This window comes from Danio rerio, chromosome 17 (genome assembly GCF_052040795.2).
Source record: "Danio rerio strain M-AB ecotype USA chromosome 17, GRCz13ab, whole genome shotgun sequence".
NCBI lineage: Eukaryota > Metazoa > Chordata > Actinopteri > Cypriniformes > Danionidae > Danio > Danio rerio.
The window spans coordinates 47,977,549-48,002,262 of record NC_141037.1 but is presented as its reverse complement, the minus strand read 5'-3'; the positions used below and the strand labels follow the sequence as shown (position 1 = coordinate 48,002,262).

General features: G+C 36.0%; 1 protein-coding gene across 13 annotated transcripts in view; it reads left to right on the top strand.

The window, feature by feature from the left end:
- eml5 (EMAP like 5) overlaps positions 1-24,714 on the top strand; it is a 247,936-nt gene that overhangs the window by 60,611 nt on the left and 162,611 nt on the right. For all 13 annotated transcript variants that reach the window (XR_015513746.1, XR_015513744.1, XR_015513745.1 and 10 more), the window contains exons 2-4: positions 6,572-6,731; positions 14,063-14,161; positions 18,753-18,821. Coding sequence is in view for 4 of the 13 variants with exons in the window: in XM_087290991.1 (XP_087147117.1) it covers positions 6,572-6,731; positions 14,063-14,161; positions 18,753-18,821 (328 nt within the window). In the remaining 9 variants the exon portion in view is untranslated. The remainder of the gene's footprint in view (positions 1-6,571; positions 6,732-14,062; positions 14,162-18,752; positions 18,822-24,714) is intronic.

The following is a 24,714-nucleotide window of genomic DNA, read 5'->3' as shown; positions in this document are numbered from 1 at the left end:
ATCTGCACGCTACATTCATGTCTCTAGATTTACCTGCTTCTTTCGTGCCTCCCAGGTCCTGTGCTCTAACTATTGTGGTAAACACCTCTTCCTTCTCCAGTCTATACCGGATCCTTCTCCAGATACTGGTGCTAAATTGGTACTTTTGTTTAAATGGCACCAATGCCAAAATGGGGCCTAAACAGATTTTTGAGCCACAAAGTTATTTTACAATTTTAAAAATAATTTTAGTTAAACAATATCAAAATCAGTGAATTCCTTTTTTTTTTTAGGGTTGGGGCTTATGACTACTTTTACATGGACATCAGTAAAAGCCTTATCATCAGCCTTTATGTGAATGAGACAATAAAATGATTAAGGTTTTTATATGAGTTGCTTTTTGAATGTCCATTGTATGATCCTGTTTTATATGTTATAGCACATAGTTCAATTAACGTCATTACGTCGCCGCGTTACGCACGTTTCCTTTGAAGTTTCATGTAATTTCGGGTGTTTCATTTTTAATTTGTTGATTTTAACCGCAGTTTGGCAGTTTCACTTTCATCCAGGAACTTTTCATTTATGTCCCATGGTAAACCGAGGTATTGGATGAGAATATGAAGTAAGGACTGGTGGTAGAGTGTTGTTGTTATTTTTTATTTTTTATTTGATATCGCATGCAGAATGGAAAGAAAAAATATTTGCATTTTATGATGCAGGTGTCTGTGGTCTTTTAAGTTAATAAAAAATCGCTGTTTACATGGTAGACTCCTAATAAAAGTGTTGTCTTAATTATATTAAAATTGGAGGTATATTGGTGTCCATGTAAACATACTCAGTGAAAGTGCCAGATGATGTCGCAAACTGTCAAATACCTGGCTGCATTCCTACATTCCTCTGCCTTTAAGTTAATTTCCTGTGCCCTTAAATATTTTGTTAAGTTTGACATGTTTCCCCTCTTACACGCAGCTTTTATAAAGCATCTGCTTCATGTTGGTGTGCCAGAATCCTTAGCTTGTAAAATATAGTCATACTTTAGAATGGTTAGTTTAAGTAAATTTAATGAAGGGGATCATGTGTGTTGATGAATCTGAAGGAAGTCACTCACCAGATGCGCCATACTCCACCCTTTGCTTTTTATATCTAAATAACAAGAACAAGATCTAACATCACTGACAATGTATGTATCCCTCAAAGATGTTTAGAATGAAATCTTTAAATATGTTGTGACACAACACATACTTATGTGTGCATTGGTGCACCCCTTGATGACACCGAAATTAGGTACCAAAATTCATATGCTGATTCTGTCCAATGCATAACACTTACACACTAGGTACCAGTGCCATAATGGCACTGGGTTTCAGTACCCAACCCTACTCCAGTCTGTAAAACAGATTTACCTGTTACACCTTGGGACCATGACTCCACCTTGAGACGTTAAATTTCAGCTCTGTCTTGGCTTGGTGCTCCCTCAGCTCCACCATAGTCTGACATCCCTCTGCCTCCATCAGGCTCCAGGACAATTGTTCTTGCCCAATAGTCAGATGATGGAGTCAATGTACAGTTAAGGGCCAGTAGCACACAAGCAGGTTGAAATGAGAGATGCTTGGGAATGGAATAAAAAATGTTTGCAAAAGTTTAAAAAGGCCATGTCTAAAATACAACATTTGAAAAGTTCCAGCACATTAAAAGCAAAAAAATTCAAAACATGTTCTGTGAGAAGAGCCACTGATGAGGCTAATAAATATGGAAGAGAGAGAGAGAGAGAGAGAGAGAGAGAGAGAGAGAGAGAGAGAGAGATGTAGAGAGTGTATTTGTGTATATGGGAAGGAGAGAGTGTTTGAGAGAATATAGTAAAACTGGACAGATGTTATGCAACATTTGGATGCCTCTGGGATTTCCTAGGGCATGCGAAGGCAAGCCTGAATGAATTTGGTGGACTAGTGTGATGGTGAGAGTGAAAACTGCTCCGTGAACCGCAATGACCTGATTTTTCCCCCTCACGTCTGTGCCATTTCTGCACCACGGCATTATTATGGATAATGCTACATGCTGTGGGATCAAAATAAATGGTTATTTCAAAATGTAGAAGGAATGTACATTGACTGCATTTACATTTAGAACACATTGTTTTTACAGCCTTTATCTGTACGAGTTTTAGGTTGCAGAAGATAGTGTGTTACCCAGATTAACTCTTCATAGGTCTCTGATAACTAAAAGCTCTATTCTCACTTTCACTCCTGATTGTGGGAAATGATAATTAGCAAAAGCTTGACTTACTAGAGCTGCCCAGAAATGTACAGCACATGCCAAAATGTACTTTTTAAATAAGTTATTTTAATAAATCAAGACTTGTTTGCGACAGTCTGGAATGTATGGCATTGGCAGAACGGTTAGCTAATTAGCAAATTTTGGCCAGTGCATTTCTCTCAACTGCTCTTTCTCTCTGTAAATACTTAACATGCTCTCCTGTTACTGCAGCGTAACAAACCTCAGTACTCAAGGTGAGACAGTATTACCAGGCATTTCAAATGCCTGGGCCACAAACCAGATGTATTACACTATGGTCATGTGACTTAATCTTTGCCAAAATCAAGCTTCAGAGAAGTCTTAAGCTAAAAAACTTTTCAAATATTTTGCAATAGCAACAATTCAATAACAGTAAAATATGGACTAATGAGTAGAGGTGTTTAATGGGGTCATGATATAATCTTCTCAATGTTCACTGTAGTCCTATTGGACTACTCCATAGGTGCAATGTTAATTTTGACTGCAAATTTTAAATCAATGTTGTAATAAGTAATTTAGTCATATTTTAGTCTTCAGAATCATTTTAGTTTTAGTCGACTAAATTTCATACGATTTTAGTTGACTAAATCTTCTTTAGATTTAGTTGACAAAAATATATTTGGTTTAATTTAAGTGTAATTTAATTAAATATTGTATTCATTTATTCATACAAAATATTCAAACTTAAAATGAAATAAAACGGTCTAATTAATATATGGAATATAGCTTTTCCATTGAAGACCACAAATTGGATGTGCATTGTTTATTTATATAATAAGTAATATGTGATATTATGTGTCATTAATATATCCACATGTAAGAACAGTAACCATCTCAAATGCAAGAGTGTGCAATGATCAAGCACACCCTTTATTTTAACATGGTAAACTACTAGTCTTTTTAACCAGTCTGTCTTTGCAATGTCAGTTTATACAAGTATATACGCGGTGGCGCAGTAGGTAGTGCTGTCGCCTCACAGCAAGAAGGACGCAGGTTTGAGCCTTGGCTGGGTCAGTTGGCGTTTCTGTGTGGAATTTGCATGTTCTCCCCGCAATCACATGGATTTCCTCAACACATTTCTAAACATAACAGTTTTAATAACTCATATCTGATACTGATTTATTTTATCTTTGCCATGATGACAATAGATAATATTTTACTAAATGTTTTTCCAGACACTTTTATACAGCTTAAAGTAATATTTAAAGGCTTAACTAGGTCAATTAGGTTAACTAGGCAGGTTAGGATAGTTAGACAAATTAATGTATTACGACGTTTTTTTCTGTAGACCATCGAAAAAATATAGTTTAAAGGGGCTTATAGTTTTGTCCTTACAATGGAGTTTAAAAAAGTTTAAAAATGCTTTTATTCTAGCCAAAATAAAACAAATAAAACTTTCTTCAGAAGAAAAAATATCATTTATATATACTGTATAGCACTAAATAAAATATATAAGTAGATTAATTAAGTGGAGTAGAGTAATTGTGTTATTTTGTAAAATGTGCACTCAGTCCCATGGCTGTGTTAACTCACATAGAGGAGTTATAAAGCGAAGATGTACATAATAAATAATAGTGCACTTTGTTATCTTGTATGTTGCATGTGTCCTCCTGATAAGCAGAGCACTACAGCATCATTAAATCCTAGACAAAAGAAATAATCACATCGCTGAATGACGTCCTGAATAAAGCAGTTTCTATGCCATGATAGAGGTACACTGTTAATGTCTTTTGTCATGACGACTGCAGCAGATGCAGACAGCGCGTGAACCTAGCACGAGTTAGCGGGTTAGCGAAACTGTAGCCGCAGCTAAAATGAAACATGCGAGGAAACAACCCCTTGTCTAAATGTCAGTATAATTTTATTATAGTTTTGGTCATCATCACTTAATTTTTTATTTAGTTTTTGTTTAATTTCAGAACTATAAAAAAACGAATACTTTTTGTTCAGAAAGAAAGTGATTTACTACTTGACGTGCAAAAAGTTAAAAAGTATATGAGCACCAGGGCCATAAACTGATCTTGAGTAACAGGAGGTGTGAATAAGCAAATAATGTCTGAGCTGCTTACCAATAGTTTCTCTTGATACTGCTCTTGATGTAGTTGTGCAATTAAAATGATTAGTAAAATTTTTATAATTTTTTATAATATTTTTATAATAAAAGTCTGTTGCATCACCTTGCAAAAAGCATGGTTATTGTCAACATCAGATATTTTGATTAGAAATATACACTCAGAAATAAAGGTACAAAAAATGTCACTGGGGTGCTACATGTTTATAATTAAATGGATAGGGCTGTATGATGGAAGGCATTTTGTGTGCACATTTTGTCAGTAAAGTTGGCTCTGTAATTGTCACACCCTTGACTCGTTCCTGCAGCCCCAATCACTGCTCTTCTTCACCATCCACCACACCCATGAACTATCACCTGATTACTGATCAGTTGCACCTGTACCCGCAACCACCCATGCACAATAAAGACTCACCTCATTCATTCACTCACCGTCAGGAATCAAAGTCAGATGGTTTTCTTCATCGACTCTCCCTCTACCTCTTCCTCTTGTACTCTTCTGTGGATGTCCTCCTTCTCCTGTGGATGCAAACTAATCTGCTTAAAGGGAGTGACTAAAGTTATGTTGGTGTATTACTGAACATCTGATACTTACCTTTTGAACTGGGTGTGAGATCACTCTTTCTCTGCTACACCACTTATCCGCTTCAACTCTCATTATTTGTTGCATTACACAAAAAAATACCATGAAATATATATCCATCTTTGTCTTCCTAGTGTGACCATGACAGTAATCAGCTAAATCTACACAGTGCCATAGTTCATTAAATTGGAGTTTGCTTGAACAAAGGTTCGGCAGCCAAACTAGGCCTCACTTTGCCTCCTTAACCAATAACCTACTCCCTAAAACTTATTTAAGGCAGACTAGTCCTCTAGCACTGTTCTTCTCATTTTTTTCGAACCCGCTCTCCCTCTTTTTCCTTGCTTCCCATTAACAATTCTTATATAACCCTCTCCTCCATCCTAGGTTGAATTGGGGGGTCCAATCACTTTACCACAATATTACAGAATAATTTGCATTGATTTTGTAAGTAATCCATTCACATGAATACTTAAATTTACATTTAGTGTGAAACAAATGCTCTTGTGGGCCACATAAAATGATATGGCAGGCCAGATTTGGCCAACAGACCGTAAGTATGATATCTCTGGTCTACTTGTCAGCAACTGCCTTTTTTAAATGAGCTATATCACTCATAGCAGTGCGATATGGCTGTATATTCGCAAGCCGAGTGCCTTAGTTTCCCACCAGGGACGATGTACAGCCATATTGCACTGCTATGAGAGTGATAATACGTTTATACAACAGTTTGACGACATAATTGTGTATATAAAAAAGAAAATTAAACACTGAGAGTCCAAAAACTCTTGCTTTTTTCTGCCTTTCATTCACATCTGCAGCTGAGGTCGAAACAGCAAAACTGTTGCTAATTTAGAAACGTCACTTTATAGCTAGTGTTTGAATGATTCTCTAGCAAAATGTCTAAAGCAATGACAAAATAGGTGATATTGCTGACATTTTAGGATTATAAGACTGAACGGCATGAAATGCCATCAGTCTACAAAGAGTTCCCAGTTTTTTTTGTTTTTTTTTTGCAATTGGGAGATCACAATAATTAACCCCCAAAAAGCCAAAGCAAATAAAACACTACCAGATTACTATGGTTTACATACAGCACTACAACATACATATGAGAGAGATTGACTTAGAGTGTCACTTACCATTTGAATAAGGATTTAATCAGCTGTAGTTTGTAATTACGCCAAGTTTTTCTCCTCTTAGGGCTTATTATGCTGTCTCTGTTACCATCTTGCGGCAGAACGTCAACCGTCTTTGCTTTGCTCAGTATGACAGGCTGATGGCAGCCGTTACGCTGTATCTCCAAAATTATAACTTTAAACAAGGCACTGTCCTTTTAAATAAGCTGCATAGATGCAGTCTAAATAATTACATTCTCACCTAAAAAAAGCCTCAAAAGTACATTATGTTGTCCAACAGCTGCAATATTTGTCAAACTGTAGTCCTCTGCTTGCCACTCGTGTGGGGGGAGTAATACATGAGGGTGAAGAGGCTGTAGGAGTGCTAATATTACATCAGATTCAAGAACCAGAGAGAACTGTTGCATAGTAAAAAATAAAAGTGTTCTGTTTTGACAGACTTTATCACTGAAAATTTCCAAATCTTGGACAATTAATTCTGCTAACCTCATTGTGTTTCTCTTTCCACAGTTTAGCCCTGCATCCAGAGCGAGTGCTGGTGGCCACGGGACAGGTTGGAAAGGAGCCCTATATTTGTGTTTGGGACTCGTACACTGTGCAAACGGTGTCCATACTGAGGGACATGCACACACACGGCATCGCCTGTCTCGCCTTCGACCTTGATGGACAGGTGAGAGTCATGAGCAATAAGACAGATTTCTCTGTGTACCAGGGAGCTGACATTGTTATCAGCTCATAAGTTTCATCTTTCAAGATGAGGCGCTGTGAAGTTTATTATTAGTTGTTGAAGTCACATCTGTGAACACACCAACAGTGTGATACCCGCAGTGTGACAGTATGTGTGAGACTGCATAACTGTGTATCTGCCGGAGCTGCTGGTAGTCACCTTGAAAGAAACAACACACAAGATCCTCCCTGATCACATCAGATGACAAACCAAGAGAACAGAGCCAAACTCTTCCCTCATTGAACGTGACAGTATTCTAGGGTTTTGACAATGGCTAGAAGCTAATGGTTTGAGATTCTTCCGTCATATGCTTAAGTGTTTTCCTGTAATTTTAAGATTTACTTCACTTAATGAAGCCTATTTGTTTTTAGGAGCATTTACTTCAACCTGCCAAGCAGTATTTTTTGCTTTTTTTATTGCTACTTCATTCTATGGTTTTTTCTAGATCTTAAATCTGATTAGTTGATTATAATTTCAAAGGTGGTGATGTGTAAGTGCAGAAATCAGCACAAGCTGTGTCTGCATTACCCTTCAAATTGTGCAGGTTAAAATTTTCTAATAGAAACTAGGAACGCACCAGATGCGACTTGTGCGAATAGATTGTGATATTCGTGCGTAATTAGAGTTCTGTTGCTTAATGGCTAACATGGATTTTATTGAGAGAGTAGCTGTGCTTTATGTGCTTTGGTAAGGCTGAAAAATTGCGTAGATTCCTTAGGCGCCAAGTCTGATTCCACTAGATCCTTTTAGAGGTGCACCTAGTCCTTAAGTTTTTCAAATACTCCAGAAACTATACCTGGATGATGGATACTTTCAGCGGTGCTTCCGACTGAGAGGAGCACAGTTTGATGAGCTGTTGTCCTGTGTCAGCAGGAGGATTTCCCCTCGGAACACCAACAACAGGTGCTACGCCATAATCATGCCAAGACTAGAGCAAGCTCCTGATTGGTTACTGCAGCACGAATTTTTGCTTAAGTTCAGATTTTAAAACTTGATTGATTTGTTAAATGCACAAAACTCTGCGTTTGCACCGCGTCATTCGATCAAATATCGCCGCAGGATGTCTATTCGCGTCTGTGCATTGATTTAACATGTAAATCATTTATCTGCTTTATCTGCATCTGGTGTGAACGCACCTTTATAATTATTAATAATTATTATACCTTGACCACAGCACACAAGCAAGCTACAGCTGGAGGAAGAGTGAAACTAATGGGCTTAACTAGGGCTGCATGATAGAATCAAACGTTGCGATATTTTTTTATTCTGCGAAATATATTGCGATATGAATTTCACTAATCTGTTAAATATCTATTTGGAAAGAGTTTATGATTTTAGATTTATTGGGATGATTTTGAAGGAGAGTCTATAAGCATAAAATATAAGAAACAATCTACAAGCACAGATAAATTAAATTATTGTCGAACTGTATTCAGGTATGCAGTAATAGAATATTCAAATGTAAAATAATATTGCATAGTGTTTTGTTTTATAAACAGTTCAATAAAATTAACTGTTATTAATTTGTCAAAGTTAGAAATGGTACAATTTTTTATGCCTGAATGCTCTTAAAACCGGCGACACAGTGGCGCAGTAGGTAGTGCTGTCGCCTAACAGCAAGAAGGTCGCTGGGTTGCTGGTTCAAGCCTCGGCTGGGTCAGTTGGCATTTCTGTGTGGAGTCTGCATGTTCTCCCTGCGTTTGCGGGAATTTCCTCCAGATGCTCCGGTTTCCCCCACTGTCCATAGACATGCGGTACAGGTGAATTGTGTAGGCTAAATTGTCCGAAGTGTATGTGTTTGTGTGTGAATGAGTGTGTGTGGATCTTTCCCAGAGATGGGTTGTGGCTGGAAGGGCATCCGCTGCATAAAAATGTGCTGGATGAGTTGGCAGTTCATTCCGCTGTGGCAACCCCGGATTAATAAAGGCACTAAGCCTACAAGAAAATGAATGAATAATTGAATGCTTTTAAAACCCTCACACAGTCATAGGCCTCAAAAAGCACTTGCAAAATGATAAATTATGATTCAGAAGTTATATATTGTAATTAAAATCCAACTCAGTATTGCATATAATCGCTATGTGACTACTGTGGATGATCACATTTCGATATCGATGCTGAAACGATATATATTGTGCAGCCCTAGCCTGACCACTTCTCAGTGTGGGCAGTGGGGCACAGCATAGCCCTTTTCTGTTTTGTCCAATGATTTTATGGTGAACAAAAATTTGGTTTTCTATCAGTCATCATAGATGATCATTCATTATTTATCTGACAGGCTCAATATAGCATACACTTGTTCGCTGGCTTTGCTGAAACTTTTTCAGAGATATATAAACAATCTGAATTGGACAGGATTAATTAATGGATTCATTATAATGAAGAAAATAAAAGCAAGTTAGTATGTATAGGTTATAATACATCTTTATATGAAATAAAAGTATTTTTACATTTAATAAATATAATACTATATTAATGTATTACTCCAGCATTTAAATAGTATTTATTTGCTTAATCAAATAATAGTTATTAGTGTCTACACATTTTTACATAATTTTTGTACCAAAACTGCACAGGTGTTAACATGTACATTACAATATAATAATAAAATAATAACTGAATTGGGAAACCCTAAACTGTTCACAGTCTAATGAATGACAATTACCCCTGCCTAGATTCTGTGTCCTGGATTGTGGGTCCTGAAACGTGTGTGGGTCTGCGGGTCTGCAGCTAAATATATCTCCTGGAAGGGCATCCGCATATGTTGGAATAGTTGCCGGTTCATTCCGCATGTGGTGACCCTTGATAAATAAGAGACTAAGCTAAAGGAAAATTAATAAATGTTCATCCAGATTTTCTGAATCCACAGTTCCTTTGTAAAATTGTCTGTTTTAACCTCTAAGAAACACATAGATAGCCACACACAAGTGTACTGGGCTTTGATTGGCATCTGTGCTTGGATAACATGCCTGCATCTCCTCATTAAAAATAATGACCAGTGCAGTGGCTTCAAAATGCATAAACCTACAAACATTCATTGTCAGTGGCTTATTGTGAGAGGAAAGAATCAGGTTTTTGTCACAGAACATGGGTTTAGTCACACAAACAAGGCTGTTTTGCTATGGTTTAATTAACATTTGTATGCTACCTTTTTTCTAAACTGTAAAGTTTTTTTTCAAAAAGAAAAGGAAACTGGTCTGCAGAAAGAGAAAAGAGAAACAAAGACTGCAATAACAGAATACACAACATTATCAGGATTTTTACTAATTTATGAAATGCCAAAATTCAATTATATTTTTTATTAGTCTGGAAGGCAGAGTGTGGTATTGATTTAATAGCTGCAGGGAGGATAAGGGATCTTACTCCGCATTATTTGATCCAAAACACAAATTTAATACTATGTCATGTAGACCACTGGCAATGTGTAATGCTTTTAGTACAAATGTGATATACTGAATCCTGAAAAATGCACAATAAAAGGCCAAAGTAGATGAGAGTTGGGTTTCAGTGTCAATTTATCAAAAGCACTCCACTCACTGTAGATAATGATAGACGCGTAGAATGAGAAACCGTACCTCTGAGATTGACATTGCACATTTCTTAGCTCACTCTCATTTTAAAATTAACCCCTTGTCACCACCCCAGAGAAGCAGAGAAAGTGATTTGCAGAGTTTCAGCATGAAATTGGCCTCATCATATATTTCACACCAACAGATGAAAAGGCAAAGAGAGGAGCAGTGAGACGCCGACTCAGAGACCCCGGGTGTCTAAAGCATCACTTTTCTTCTTAAATTCATCAAAGGTTTTAGCATGCCGTAATTGACTGAAGACTCTTTGCTTTAGCCCGAGCCAGTGCTGCGCCACTTTAGAAGAAAACTGGTGCATCAGGTTTGATGGAAACAACAAACTCACATCAAAGAGATGCTGAACTAATGAGCTCCCTTCAGCAAACAACATTTGGGAAGATTACACATGATTCGTGCACAGCTTGTGGTTTTGATTTGTGCACCAATGCGGTTTTAAATGCTTCTGACAATAGGTAGTTGGTAGGAAGTATATTTGATGGTGACAAAATTACAATCTTATAATCTCATAACTGTAAAGATAAGTATATCAAAACTATGAGCATCCACACAAATGGCCAAAAACAAAGCAAGAGCTTTAAATGCTCAAGCTCTGCTGTTTTTTTATTCTTCCTTATTTGTAAAGGAATGCTTTGGTGATTGTTTTAATAGTGAAACTTGTATAGTGACTTTGTGCCATTATTCTGTATGCATATTTCCATAGAAGTAAACTTATAAAAACGTTACAGTTATAGCTATTTTGTCTTTTGAGTTAATAAACAGCTTCATTATGATGATTACACAAAATTTTTTTTTTTTTACTTGTTGTTGAGTCAAATAAGGAGAAATACAACCTTGAATAAATGTTTTTAAAGAATTAAAAATAAAATTATTAATTGTAGGAACAACATAGGTTCATTGTGAAAACATGCCTCTGTCTACTTTTCTGAAGAGCATGAATTATGTAGCCAGAGGTACATCTGGCTGCATTTCATCTTTAAAATGAAAGTTATGGGGTGGTATGACGCCACCGCCAGCTTCTGTTTGTTTTCGCGCTACCAGCTGATCTTCGTGTGGCTTTTCCGCTGTTACCATTGTACCCAGTGGCTTGCAGCATACATTGGTGGACTTGGAAGGCAGAGCAGACTTGCTCGTGGCAACGGGGTTTGAGATTTGAGATCTGAAAAAGCATACACAGCAGCCTCTGATGTTGCGCTCTCCAGATATATACACAGGGGTACATATCCATAATGAGTCTGGGTTGTGTAGGGGTGCACTGAATTTTTGACCACAAGAAATTATTGTTCAAAAGAGAACAAGGGACAAAAATATGAACCAGAAAAAAGATTATTTCTTAGCTAGCTGTTAGTTGGACCAGTACTGTGTATTCTTAAAGGGATAGTTCACCTAAAAATTCTAAATTATTGTTGGTGTGAGGGAGCCATAGGTGAAGACATGGAGGCGGATTGAATCCAAAAGCTGGAGGTTTATTAAACAAACAACTAACATCAAACAAAGGCAGAATCGTGATCATGAACCAGGCGACCAACGACAAGCAAACAAAGAGGCAGTCCGAAAAGGCAAACAAGGCAGAGTTCAAAATCCAAAAACAGTAGTCAAAAGAGCAGGCAAAAAGGTCATAACACAATGGCAGAAATAGCAGTAGGAAAACGCTCAGTAGGCAGTGAAACTGGCAATACTTCACAATGAACACACATAAGCAGTGTGCTTACATATGGTGGCTACCAGGAAGTACCACAGAGGAAGTACCCAGTCAATATTCGGGAGAGAGCTCCCTCTGGTGGGCGGATGAATATTCGTCACAGTTGGATAGTGGCTTTAATTTTTTTATGCTTACAAAAGCACATAAATCTGTCATCAAACTAAACCATATGTTGCCAAGGAGTTGCCAAACATATTTATAATAACCTTCAATCTTCTGGCGGCTGCCGAATGGACGTTATGTGCGACTGATATATATGATGTAAGACGTGTAGCATGTATGCAGCATTTTAAGAGTAATATATAGTATAACGTTATACAGAAATGCCGACTCAACTAGTTTTCTTGTTCATAGTTGTCATCTGTGGTAAACAAACTATGTGCTAAGTGGTTTCTGGAAGACTGATTTATTCCTGGAGCTTTTACTATAAATGTGTCTTACATCATCTGTCAAACATATGTCAGTTGCTTATAATTTGTGTTCAGCCATCATTTGAAGTCACGGATTTGAGTATATAATTTAAAAACGTTCAATATATATGTATTTTTTTTTTTTTTACAAAAGCACGCCAATCTGCTTTATAAAACAAATTTTAACTCCCTGGCAGTGCATGGGTTAGTTTGATGATGGATTTATGTGCTTTTGGCAACTTAAAAATAAAAGTCACTATCCAACATAATTTACAACATGGAAGAGCCATGATGATATGTAAAAATACTCCAACTGTGTTTGTCTTATAAAATAAAGTCATAAACACTGAAGATGGCTTGGGGGTAAGTAAACTATGCTGTAATTTGAATTTTTGGGTGAACTATTTTGAACAGTTAGTCAAGAGGTAATCAGACTTACTTTTCTATTTATACATTTTTATTTAGTTATGACCACACTGTTAGGGCATTTTTCTTTAAAAAGAGGTTGTTAGGCTAAAACACATTTACAGATGAGTTACAGTAATGGGGGAGTTGCAGTAGATTGCTGGCAACAATGTTACCAGTAAGTTACCACAAACATTCAATGAAAAGTCTAACAGTGAAGCCTTGATGCTAAATTAGATGAGTAACATATATGACAAGTCTAGGCATTTTATTTCAAGAGGGGTATACAGTCTCATTCAACTGAAATTCATTTTAGTGCGTCAAGTTCAATTGCTTTGGAACCATAAACAGCTTAAAGTTATAAAACCAACCTTATACAGTAAGTGTAGCCCACCCTGCTTAAGAAGTGGTTCCATAAAGTTCAGTTACACTCCTGTTTTAAAGCACTGCTACATTTAACTCTTTTTAAAAAAGGGTCACACTTTGGTTGCTCATGGTCATTTTTGATAGAAAACATCGTTTTTTAGGTTAACAAAGCATTAAAACTGTCCCTAAAAATACTTCAATAGCCAGCAAAGAAGAAACTTAAACTTGTAAATATTTATGTGTGTAAATCAAGAAAAAGTCCAACTTAACATTAGTCTTGCTTTTGTCATAATTGTTTCCATTCATCATTATTGTAATGTGTTTGCAGTGTGTATTACTCGAATGTGTTGAATATCGTATGTAGCGTGATTAGTGAATGAGACATGAGTTCATTCAAAAGCATTGAGTTCAACCTTCCATCAATGCCATCTCTTGATACTTTGCAGACTTTTTATGTGTGTAAATGTAAAGGTGTTTGATTATCTATACTCTATGTGAAGTATATACTCTTATCTACAGGCTAATTAACTACTAATCTACATTTTACATTACTGTGTCCTTGTTGTATATTTTATGCACTCATTATAGTGGTAATATATTCAACTTAACTTAAAGCTGCAGTAGCCCTCATACTAACCTTAACCAAATACTGTAGTACTTTAACAAAGGTCAATAAATAGTTAAAGTTAAATCTAAGTTACACTTTAAAAATGAGAGCGTTGGATTAATATTGCAGTCTTTCATCATGAAGATTTTTTTCTCCAAATTCTTTTCCAATATGATTTGTTTTGTGCCTTGTATTTGCAGTGTTTGGTGTCTGTGGGCTTGGACTCAAAAAACACAATCTGTGTGTGGGACTGGAGACAGGGGAAAGTTCTGGCTGCTGCTCCTGGTCATACAGACAGAGTAAGGACTCAAACACACACACACGCACACACACACACACACACACACACACACACACACACACACACACACACACACACACACACACACACACACACACACACACACACACACACACACACACACACACACACACACACACACACACACACACACACAGTACATTACCTGACAAAAGTCTTGTGGATCCCAGTTGTAAGAGCAACAAATAATAACTTTACTTCTAGTTGATCATTGGGAAAAGTGGCAGAAGGTACATTTTTCTGTTGATTCACCTGTTAAACTGGATCTCAGTCATCACAAATACTGCACAATACCTATTGGAACCAGCATGGACCCAAGATTCTTACAGTTTAGTAAAGGAAAAATCATGGTTTAAAGTTACATACAGTATAGGGGCGTATGAGAGATCTGCAGTATAGATGGCAACATCAACAGCCTGCATACCTGTCAACATTGGGGTGTGAAAATAAGGGATATGCTCACCATAATAAGGGATCCCCCCTAAAAAATCCCCAAATTACTAACTATGCTCTTTTGGAGCTGTTTCATTGTAATTAAAAAGTTGAATGGTCAGTAATATGTTTTATTATTATTATTTACAAAATAACAAATAAATAGTTTACATTAGCAGCAAATACATTAGCAAACAGTTCAGCTTAATAAAATTAGCTATTATAAAGAGATAGAATCAAGTTAGCAAATCTCATTAACCGTTTCTTCACTGCATAACTTATACATTCTGAATAAACAGCAGTGAATGATTTTTTAAAGTTTGATTACACTAAATAACAGGTTTCACTTTAAAAATGCGCACATCTAACGTTATAATGAAAGCGTTCGATTGCTTTCCGAACTTTTTATGCTCATTAAATACAAAATTAGTTGTGTTTGAAAAAAAAAACACCAATATCGACACCTTTAGATGTTTTTATTATTAATGATGTGTATATGTGGAAACACGCACCCAAAAACCAGACTTTCACTCCGCTTCAAATCGCGTGTACAGAATCTGTTTGGGAAACAGCGTCTATATATCACTGTGGAGCGCGTCAGCTGACAGTCATGCACATCTATATGACTGTTTTAAGGATTGCATATGAAGGGGCGATGGCACCTGTAATGAAAAGGAAGGGATCTCCGCTGTTTTTATATTTATTTCAAAGTGTTTTCATGCCTTAACAAATCGAAAGCACTGAAAAGACTTGCATTTAAACGCGAGGGGTTGCGTAAAGGGATGATCGGCTCTTTAATGTTCATTTAACACCCTTCAGAGAAAGACAGAAAATACGTGAGAAATACGGGTAAATACCTTTACGGGATGATAGCGGGATGGAACTGTAAAATATGGGAGAATCCATGGAAAAACGGAAGGATTGACAGGTATGACAGCCTGAGGTCCTATATCAAGACATTTGTGCTGCCCATTACATTACAAACCACAGGAGAGGGCAAATTCTTCAGTAGGATAGCGCTCCTTCTCATACTTCAGCCTCCACATCAAAGTTCGCAAAAGGTCAAGGTGCTGCAGGATTGGCCAGCCCAGTCACTAGATGTGAACATTATTAAGGATGTCTGGGGTAAGATGAAGGAGGAGACATTGAATATGAATCAAATGAATCAAATGAACTCTGGGAGTCCTGCAAGAACACTTTCTTTGCCATTCCAGATGACTTTATTATTAAGTTATTTGAGCCATTGCAGAGATGTATGGATGCAGTCCTCCAAGCTCATGAGACTCATACTGTACACAATACTTACTCTTACTTATACTTACTTTTTCCATTGCACCATGACTTCATATTCTATACTGTACATTATTTCTGTTAAGTGACAAGACTTTGTCTAAGCAAGATTAGAATTTACTGTCCCAATTAAACCATTAAAAATCAAGGCATGATCGTATTTTATTTTGATAAAATAAGCCTACTCTAGAGGCCTTTCCCTTTTATATAAGCCACCTCTGGCACCAAATGATCAACTAGAAGTCAAATTCTTATTTGTTGTTCCTAAAGCTTGGATTGACAACAAGACTTTGTCAGGTAGTGTATATGGACAGTCTATCGCTTCTTCTTTTTTTTCCATTTAGTCATTTAATTGCAGTGAGTTAACACATACATGTACATTACAATTATAAATATAAACAGACACCCATTAGCATGTTAGCAAAAACAAAATGCTTGAATTTACTAAGACAACATCTGGGAATGCACCAAAATTAATTTCTTTTGACATAAATTAACACTCCAACTAATGATGGTACATCCTTGGGGCCACAACACAAGTCTGCACATATTTTCCTGTAACACACACAAATAGCCCAAACAGATTAAACAGTACTTCACTGTAAAATTGCAAAAGTAATTAGTGCAGATTCTCATGAGAGCCTGTGTTGTTTTGTAGTTTTCAACTAAACTATGGTTGTTTAGCTACTTGCTGTCTTGGTATGGTCATGATTAAGAAACATGTGCTTATGAAAACTGGCTCAGTGCCAAAGAACATATATATAAAAGTCTTTAAGCCCTGAAATCAGCGTTGATTCTCAGAAATTCATGACTGTACACTTTATATTTTACAGTATTTATACTGTTGATTTAAGGTAATGATGAAGATAGAAAGAAAAATTAGGATGAGATTGATCATTGCAACACAGGCTCATTTTGAAAATGCCCTATATACATTTTTAAAGATCGCAAATTATGTAGCCAGAGGAAAGTATTTAATAAAAAGCAAGTTGCTAAAATCTAAACAAAGCAGTGGAGTGTTTTGAAATTCTGTATGAGCATATCTGTAAGCTACTTTCATCCAGTAACTTACTTCCTAGTTTGACTGATTATGAACGCTAGAATGAACGCTATGCAGCGATATGAGACTGTTCCTTTTTGCGCTACCAGCTGACCCTTTACCTCTATGTGGACAGCTTTTCTACTGCTACCAGTTTGTCCAGTGGCTTGCTGCGTATGCCGGAGTATTTCAGACGCAGAGCAGAGTAGCATTACATCGCTTTTTTAGTCCGCTGAATAACACTTCCAGAAAGCAGGTAAGACAGAAACAAAAGCCAAAAAATAAAAAAGTAAATGAAAATGTGGTAAAATCTGTGCTTTTTAAAACAACATCTGTTGGGCTTAGAGAAGGAGGAGCGCGGGTCAGTTAATCGGTCAGTCTGTCAGTCGACAGCGGCCTCTGGTCGATTTACATGAGGATAGCAGGTGCAAATGGCACTTACAAAAAAAAAAACTCAAAAAGCATAAACGGCAGCCTCTGCAGATTTGCGAAAACAAAACTGTTAAAAAAGCTCCTGGAAAGTATTTCGCGCTCTACAAAAATGCATATAGGGGTATGTAATCAGAGTGAAGTTGAATCAATTGATTAAATATTTTATTTGTAGTGTCTTGTTACTATAATCACATTTTATGACTCGATCTGTACTCACTAATCTGGCCGATCACATGAAATAAGTGAAAGTGTTAGTTTACGGGTTTATAAGCAGAGGAAGATACATTTCATACATCAAAATTAATTTAAACTTTTTGATTTTTTGAGGCATGTTGAATAATTCTTCCATCGTTTGCAATGTATCCAAATTGAATTGCCAGTCTTTTTTTTTTTTTTTTTTTTACCAATTTTTTTATCTGTTTAATCTATTATTTTCTGTAAAGCTGCATCTGACCATGACTTGTCAGCACTAAATGGTTATAACAGACTTGTTTAAGGGAGTATATGCAACATCCTTCATTTATTCTTTTAGAAAAGGAGAAAGATCCAGTTAAGTTTCGTACTTAGAGGGTTAATGTGCTTTTTGCAATGTTAAAGTTATATAAACCTTGCAGCATAAGAATCTGTACTCTGTAAGGTTGCATTGGCTAATGTTAAGTAATGTATTTAGTCACATAAACTTATAATGAACAATGCCTGTACTACATTTATTAATCATACTTCAACATTTACTAATGCATTATTAAAATCCAAATTCATGCTTGTTAATATTAGCTAATGCAACATGAGTTAACATGAACTAATGATAAAAGACTGTATATTTCTTCTCTAATGTTAAAAAATATGAATAAAATCTAATAAATGTTGTTGTTCATTGTTTATGTTAGTGAATTAGCTAACATTAATTAAAGCAAACTTATGGTAAATTGTTATCAACATAACAACATAACATCAACATATAAACCTAAACTAAACATTTAATATGACTAACATATGGTTAAATGAAATGCAACCATAAATTATGTAAACAATATAGTTTAAAATGTTTTCATTATTGTTTTTGAAATGTTTTGAAAATGTTTTTCTTAATGGTTCTGAATCAAAATCTGGTTCATTGTTTTAATTTCAACTATCATATACACACTTTTAATTAGCAAAAACAATTCCCAGAAGAACTTGAAAGAGACAAACAGTTGAAGTCAGAAATATTAGCAATTCCCTTGCCCAGGTTAACATCATTTGGAAAATATTTAGAAAAGAAAAAGGAAAAAAAAAATCAAAGGGGCCATATAATTCTGACATGCATTAATAGATTTGGAAAATTCTTTATGATATAATACATCATAATGTACTTTTCTTTCTCTTTTTTATAAAGATATTTGACATATCATGGGACCTGTATCAGCAAAGCAAGCTAGTGAGCTGTGGAGTCAAACATATCAAGGTACAGGATTCTGCTTTTTCCTATTCTCTTTTTCTTTTATAACATCAGATGGGTTTGTATCGATCTATTAACTCACAAAAGTCAGTGCAAATTTATTTATATAGTTTCTGAATACATTTCTGTGTCATACAGGAATTTCTGTGCGATATGCATACCAGAACAGAGATGTGTAAATGTCACTTGCCAGAAGCTATTTGAAATGAATATTAGTTAACATTAAACGATGACCTTCATTTCTGAGGAAGAGCAAGCGATTACAGTTTCATTAGAAAATTAAAGGCTTTTCTTTGAAATAATTTGCTCTAGTTTGTTATTTACTGTGTCCAAGGGGAGTAAATAGTCCATCTCATGTTAGCTTTACTTTCTCAGAAGCCTTTCATTATTGAACACACAGTTTTCCTTTTACTGTCACTTAATCAAAGCCCAGAGTGGAGCTCAAAGACTGAATCATCTCATAAAGCAGAACTGGGACAAATAGTGAGTCACGAAAACATCTCCTCTTTCCCTCTTCATTTCTCTGAGAAACTTGAGGATCCTTTCAGAAGTGTTTGTGGATTAGGACTCCTTCAAAATACACTTTTTAGATGAAAGGAATTGTTGCATTTCTTTTTAAATTGGTGATTCATACTGTTGAAGTACAGCGCTGGCTCCTGCTCTTTTTACTGTCAGATGATTGAAATTGTGTTCAGAGCGAGTTCCAGTGTGGTGAAGCCATCACGATTGTTCTCTCTGGAGACAGAAGCTCTTTTTTGAACACTGCTTTGCTGTCTACCACCTGCATACATGTCTCATATAAAGAGAAGATCACACATACAGTGATTCATAAAAGCAAACTATTGAAGATTATGTATACACACACAGAAAGCTGTAATTGGGACAGCACCTTATAAAAGATAAACATTGGTCCATACTAACTCAAAGATAAATATTAGTAGGGTGCGGATTACAGGGTGGGTTGGGGGGTAATGCTTGATTCCCCCTGAAAGACGTCACAACAAAATGTATGGGGGCATCAGTTATTTAAATAGTGAGAAATAGTTTGCTCTAATCTGCATCTTAAATTATAATATTAATAATTAAAATAATAGATAACACATCCATTTGATTCCCCTATAATGGTTCATACCATTGTGAATGCATAATCATACTAATTAGTCAATGCAAGGAAAAAACGGCACATGTAGAGCACCAGTGGACATCATAAGTGTTCACAAGACACTTTTCTTATAAAAAAATGTGTTTGTTTCTACATATAGCCTAAAAGTAAAGTAAAATTAGCTGCATAGTTTGTATAGTTTGGTGTACAGTAACCTCTGAAATAGCTAATCAGAGAATACTGTAGGCCAGAATGATATGCATGATAAGACCATTTAAATCTCTTAAAGTAGCGCAAATGTTTGTGCATGCTATGATATTATCACATATATCTTATTGTGCAAAAATCTGGGGTCAAGCTACTCAGTCAGTTGTTAAGCCTGTCATGTCACTTTACAAACAGACTTTAAAAATAAAGCATCAGAAACCAATAAAATGGCATCATTGTCAAATCCTTAAAAAATATAACTTGGTAGGTTTAGATGTTTCATATTTTAAAAACCTTGTTTATGTGTATACATGGTCTTACCCCTAAAGTAGTCTGTGAGTTGATATAAATTCAGCAGTGATGGGGCAAAGAGGGGCATTAAGAGGGAATTGTAGAATCCGCATATGCAAAACCACTATGGATAACCAGTCATCCTTTTCAATGAAAGGTTTACATTTATTGAATGCCATGCCTGTTGTTTTAAAATTACAATCAGAACAGAAGAAAAGAATGGTTGAAATCTTTACAGCAATGTAAACATTAATTGTTAATCTTAATGGTTGGTCAGGTTTACATTTCTCTTTAGTATGCAGATAGATGTATTTGTTGTATTGTGTTTTTTTTTTTGTTTGTTTATTTTTTAATTTTAATTTTAAATTTCTTAATTTTTTTTAATGTAAAGCATAACCAGGGACGAGGGTTGCAAATTAGCTTTAATCGGTTGTATTTGTTTAACAATGTCAAATTGTTGTCCCTGTTAAATAAGCAAGCAAATAAAAAAGTGATAGACTGGTCAGAATACAATAAATATCCCACAAAACACTGAAAACTTAAATGAGTTTTATAAATAAATTAGATGTAATTTAAATAAAAACATACAATTAAATATACAAACTAACATTAACCAAAAAATTGACCCCGTGATGATCAATGTATGATTTGCATCTTTTAAATTAGAAATAAAATGTATAGATATTAATATGTACCTTTTAGGTATCATTAGGCATCATTTAGGTACAAGTTTGTATTTTATTAAAGTTACCAATCCAGTGACGGTTTGGGAAACCAAATGATTTTATATAATTATTTATTATTCGATTTAAGTAAATTTAAATGCAAAAACATTAAATCTGTAACTTAACTCTGTCACTTAAACCATACTCACTTATATTGAAAAGTCAAGAGGCATCATTTTATCAGCGTTGCCATGACAACACAATAGCTAGTGTAAGCAGCACGACAAATATACTACATAGAAATGTCCTGTCAGCATGTTAGTTGAGTGGACTTTTTCCTGAGAGCATGTGTGGTTCATGCATAGATAAGTATATGTGTGCATGAACAGAATATACACAAAGTGAAAATTTGTGATACTTTAAAAAAATCGCAAATCACAAATTACAAGCTATTGAAATGAATGGGTTATTCTTGTCTGGTCTGAAAGCCGGCATCCCTAGTTATTCATTTGATTTCAGCAAACTTTGATAGCCTTGTGCTATAGTTGTAGCATGTCCAATTGTCCAACAAGGCCGTAAACTGTTTAATAATATGCAAATTATCACTCACTCAACTTCCAGTATTGAGAAAAGCATTGGAGCACACATGCCCACCCTGCGTTATGTTGTAGTCATGATGTAGGAAAGATGGAAGTTTCATTTAAAACATCATGTTTTATAAAGTAGAATTTATTTAGAAAAAAAAAATGGTTTTAAACTTGTAAAAATCATTCTTCATCACATTTGATGATGATTGATGATTGCAGTGAGCTGAACAGATCTTCTGTCTTGTTGATATGATTATGCACATTACTACGGAAACATGTTAATAGGCGGCTGTCAATCAATTTAGTGGCTGGGGAGACCTGTGGGCTGTGGGCCTAAAAATGGGGGTGGGGGGTGGGGGGGGGGGGGGGGGGATTTGGATCCTATTTTAACATCAGAAATTAAAAAAACAAATGTATTGCCTTTTAATCGCACCAATATGACTGTAGGCACACCATACCTAAACACAGTTCTAGAAAAGTAAATTTTCATCATAGGTGTCCTTGAGGTTTTATCATTTCCACATTAAAGAAGTAAATCACTGCACAATGCACAGTGTTTCAATTGCTAGATTTCTTTCTCTTTCATTGCTTAGCATAAAGCTTAGGCTTTACGCTCTTGTCATGAAGTAATCCACAATCCTCATGGGCTATATACCTTTTAATCTTCATTTTTCTCTCTCTCTTTCACTTTATTTCTCTCTCATGACTGTCTCCTGTTCTTCCCCATATCTCTTGCTGTGTCAGTGTTTTATCTTACTATATGTCCATTTTGAGCCACCTCTACATATAGTTAGGTTAGTGTAGCAGTTGTCCCACATAATTTCTGCGTCTTTGTGACATCTGCTCCCCGGGCCTGTGCTCACTCAGCGATTATGCACTCAAAGCATACCAGAGATTTAGTTTGCTGTAATCCCCCGTTTCACCCTCTCTCTTGCTCTCTTTCTGTTTCTCTTTGAGAGAGCCCCAGAGAAACTGAAACTCTCTGGTGCCAGATGAAAAGCTACATTTTGTGTGGTTCTATATTTTCTTCAAAGCCAGCTAAAGATGTTCTTCAATTAAGATACTGGGCATACTCTCTATACTACACACACACACACACACACACACACACACACACACACGCACGTACGCACGCACGCACGCACGCACGCACGCACGCACGCACGCACGCACGCACGCACGCACGCACGCACGCACGCACGCACGCACACACACACACACACACACACACACGAGTATATTAACTGAAATTAAACCACACAAGTGACTGATTTGGAACATTTACAGTAGACACACATGGTGCCCGATGTGAGATCAGGCATGAGCAGCAACAACAGAACACATCCATGAAAAAAAATGTACTTCAAGTAAGATTAAGGGCTCTATTTTGACGGTCCATGCGCAAAACGGAAAGCGCAGGGCGCAAACGCATTCAGGGCGTGTCAGAATCCATATTTGCTAATTTAAGGATGGGAAAATCCGCTTTGCGCCGTGGCGCATGGTCTAAAAGGTTTGAGTTTATTTTCTTAATGAGTTATAGGTGTGTTTTGAGAATAAACCAATCAGAATCTCCCTTTTAAAGCCTTGCGTCGCGCCATAAGCACATTTGCTATTTACATGACGTAAAGTAAGTGTAGGTGGAAAAACTGAGCATTTCCCAGGCTAACAGTTAACAGTTTTTTTTTAACAGAAAACAGTTAAACAGAGCGAGAATGAGAGATAATTGATCTTCTTTCACTTTCGCTTTCGTGAATGGGGAAACCTTTACGCACAGACATCAATTAGCCTATAAATAATTAATTTAGTTTGTTAAGCGCAAATATTTGTTTCAAAACCATTTCTAAATTCAGTTCTAATTTCCAGCAAACGAATAAATGAACAATAATAACGAAGTGTGTTCAAAAACCTGAGTTAAATCCTAAAACACATGCTGTGCCCCATATGGTCTAAAACCTGCAGGTGGGCAAATCTAAGCTTGTTTTAGTAAAACAAATATCAATATGGATATAATAAATAATTCTGCTAATAATAATAGCCTCCCGAGATGAAAAGGCATAAAAGAAGTGGTTTTTCATGTTTATGTAGACTAGAAAATAATGTTTTGTAATATTTTAATCCTTCATATTTATATCCTATATATATTCTTATTATGTCCTATATATATCCTTAATATTTTATTTTTTCATATGTATTTCATCTTGTGTTAAGCAGTGTGTAAGCGAGGCGCAACTCTGCGCTCGTCTTTAGACCGGGTTTATTTTAGTCTGTTGAAAAATCTATTATAGTTTCTCAAAAAAGCAATGCGCCAGCAATGCGCCTCAGAACGCCTTCCTTTTTAGACCTGAATGCCTATGGGTGCACATTTGAGCACAAATGCATTTGCTATTTAAACTAGCAAAAGACTATTGTGCTGCGTCTTGCGCCACATTGCGCCAGGTGTATGATAGGGTCCTAAGACTGTCAGATTAAACTACCAGTAAAAAACAGAGCTTGACCTGAACAGAGGTGTAAGGATTTGAGAGATACATTATCATGTGCACACTATAAATACCCTAGTACATAGAACATACAATGAAATTTGTATGTTGCAAATCTCCCTTATAAAGAAAGTAAAAATAATCAAACAAATATAAAACATACAAAAATATTTTTCAAAATATACACATAAACCATGTGCAAACAAACAAAGTTGGCAGTTATTGGGAGTGATGCTAAGTAAAGCCAAAGTCTCTTTCAAGCAAAGTCTATTCACTTGCCATATTTTCAATGCCTCCAGGCAGATCATGCAAGACCAAAGTTTTAAATGATTAATCCTGAAGAATTCTGAAATCTCGAAAACCACTTGCCAAACAATTTAATTACATATTTTAAATCAGCAACAAAATCTGAGGTGACCTGTTCCATTATTATTGGTGCTTAAACTATTTAAGTGGAAAACTTGATTTTTCAGTGTGCTGTAGCTACTGCACATGTGCAAAGATTGGCATTACTCCAATGTTCTTTTTAGCTAATTCAATAGTATCCAGAGGACATGGTTATAAATCTGG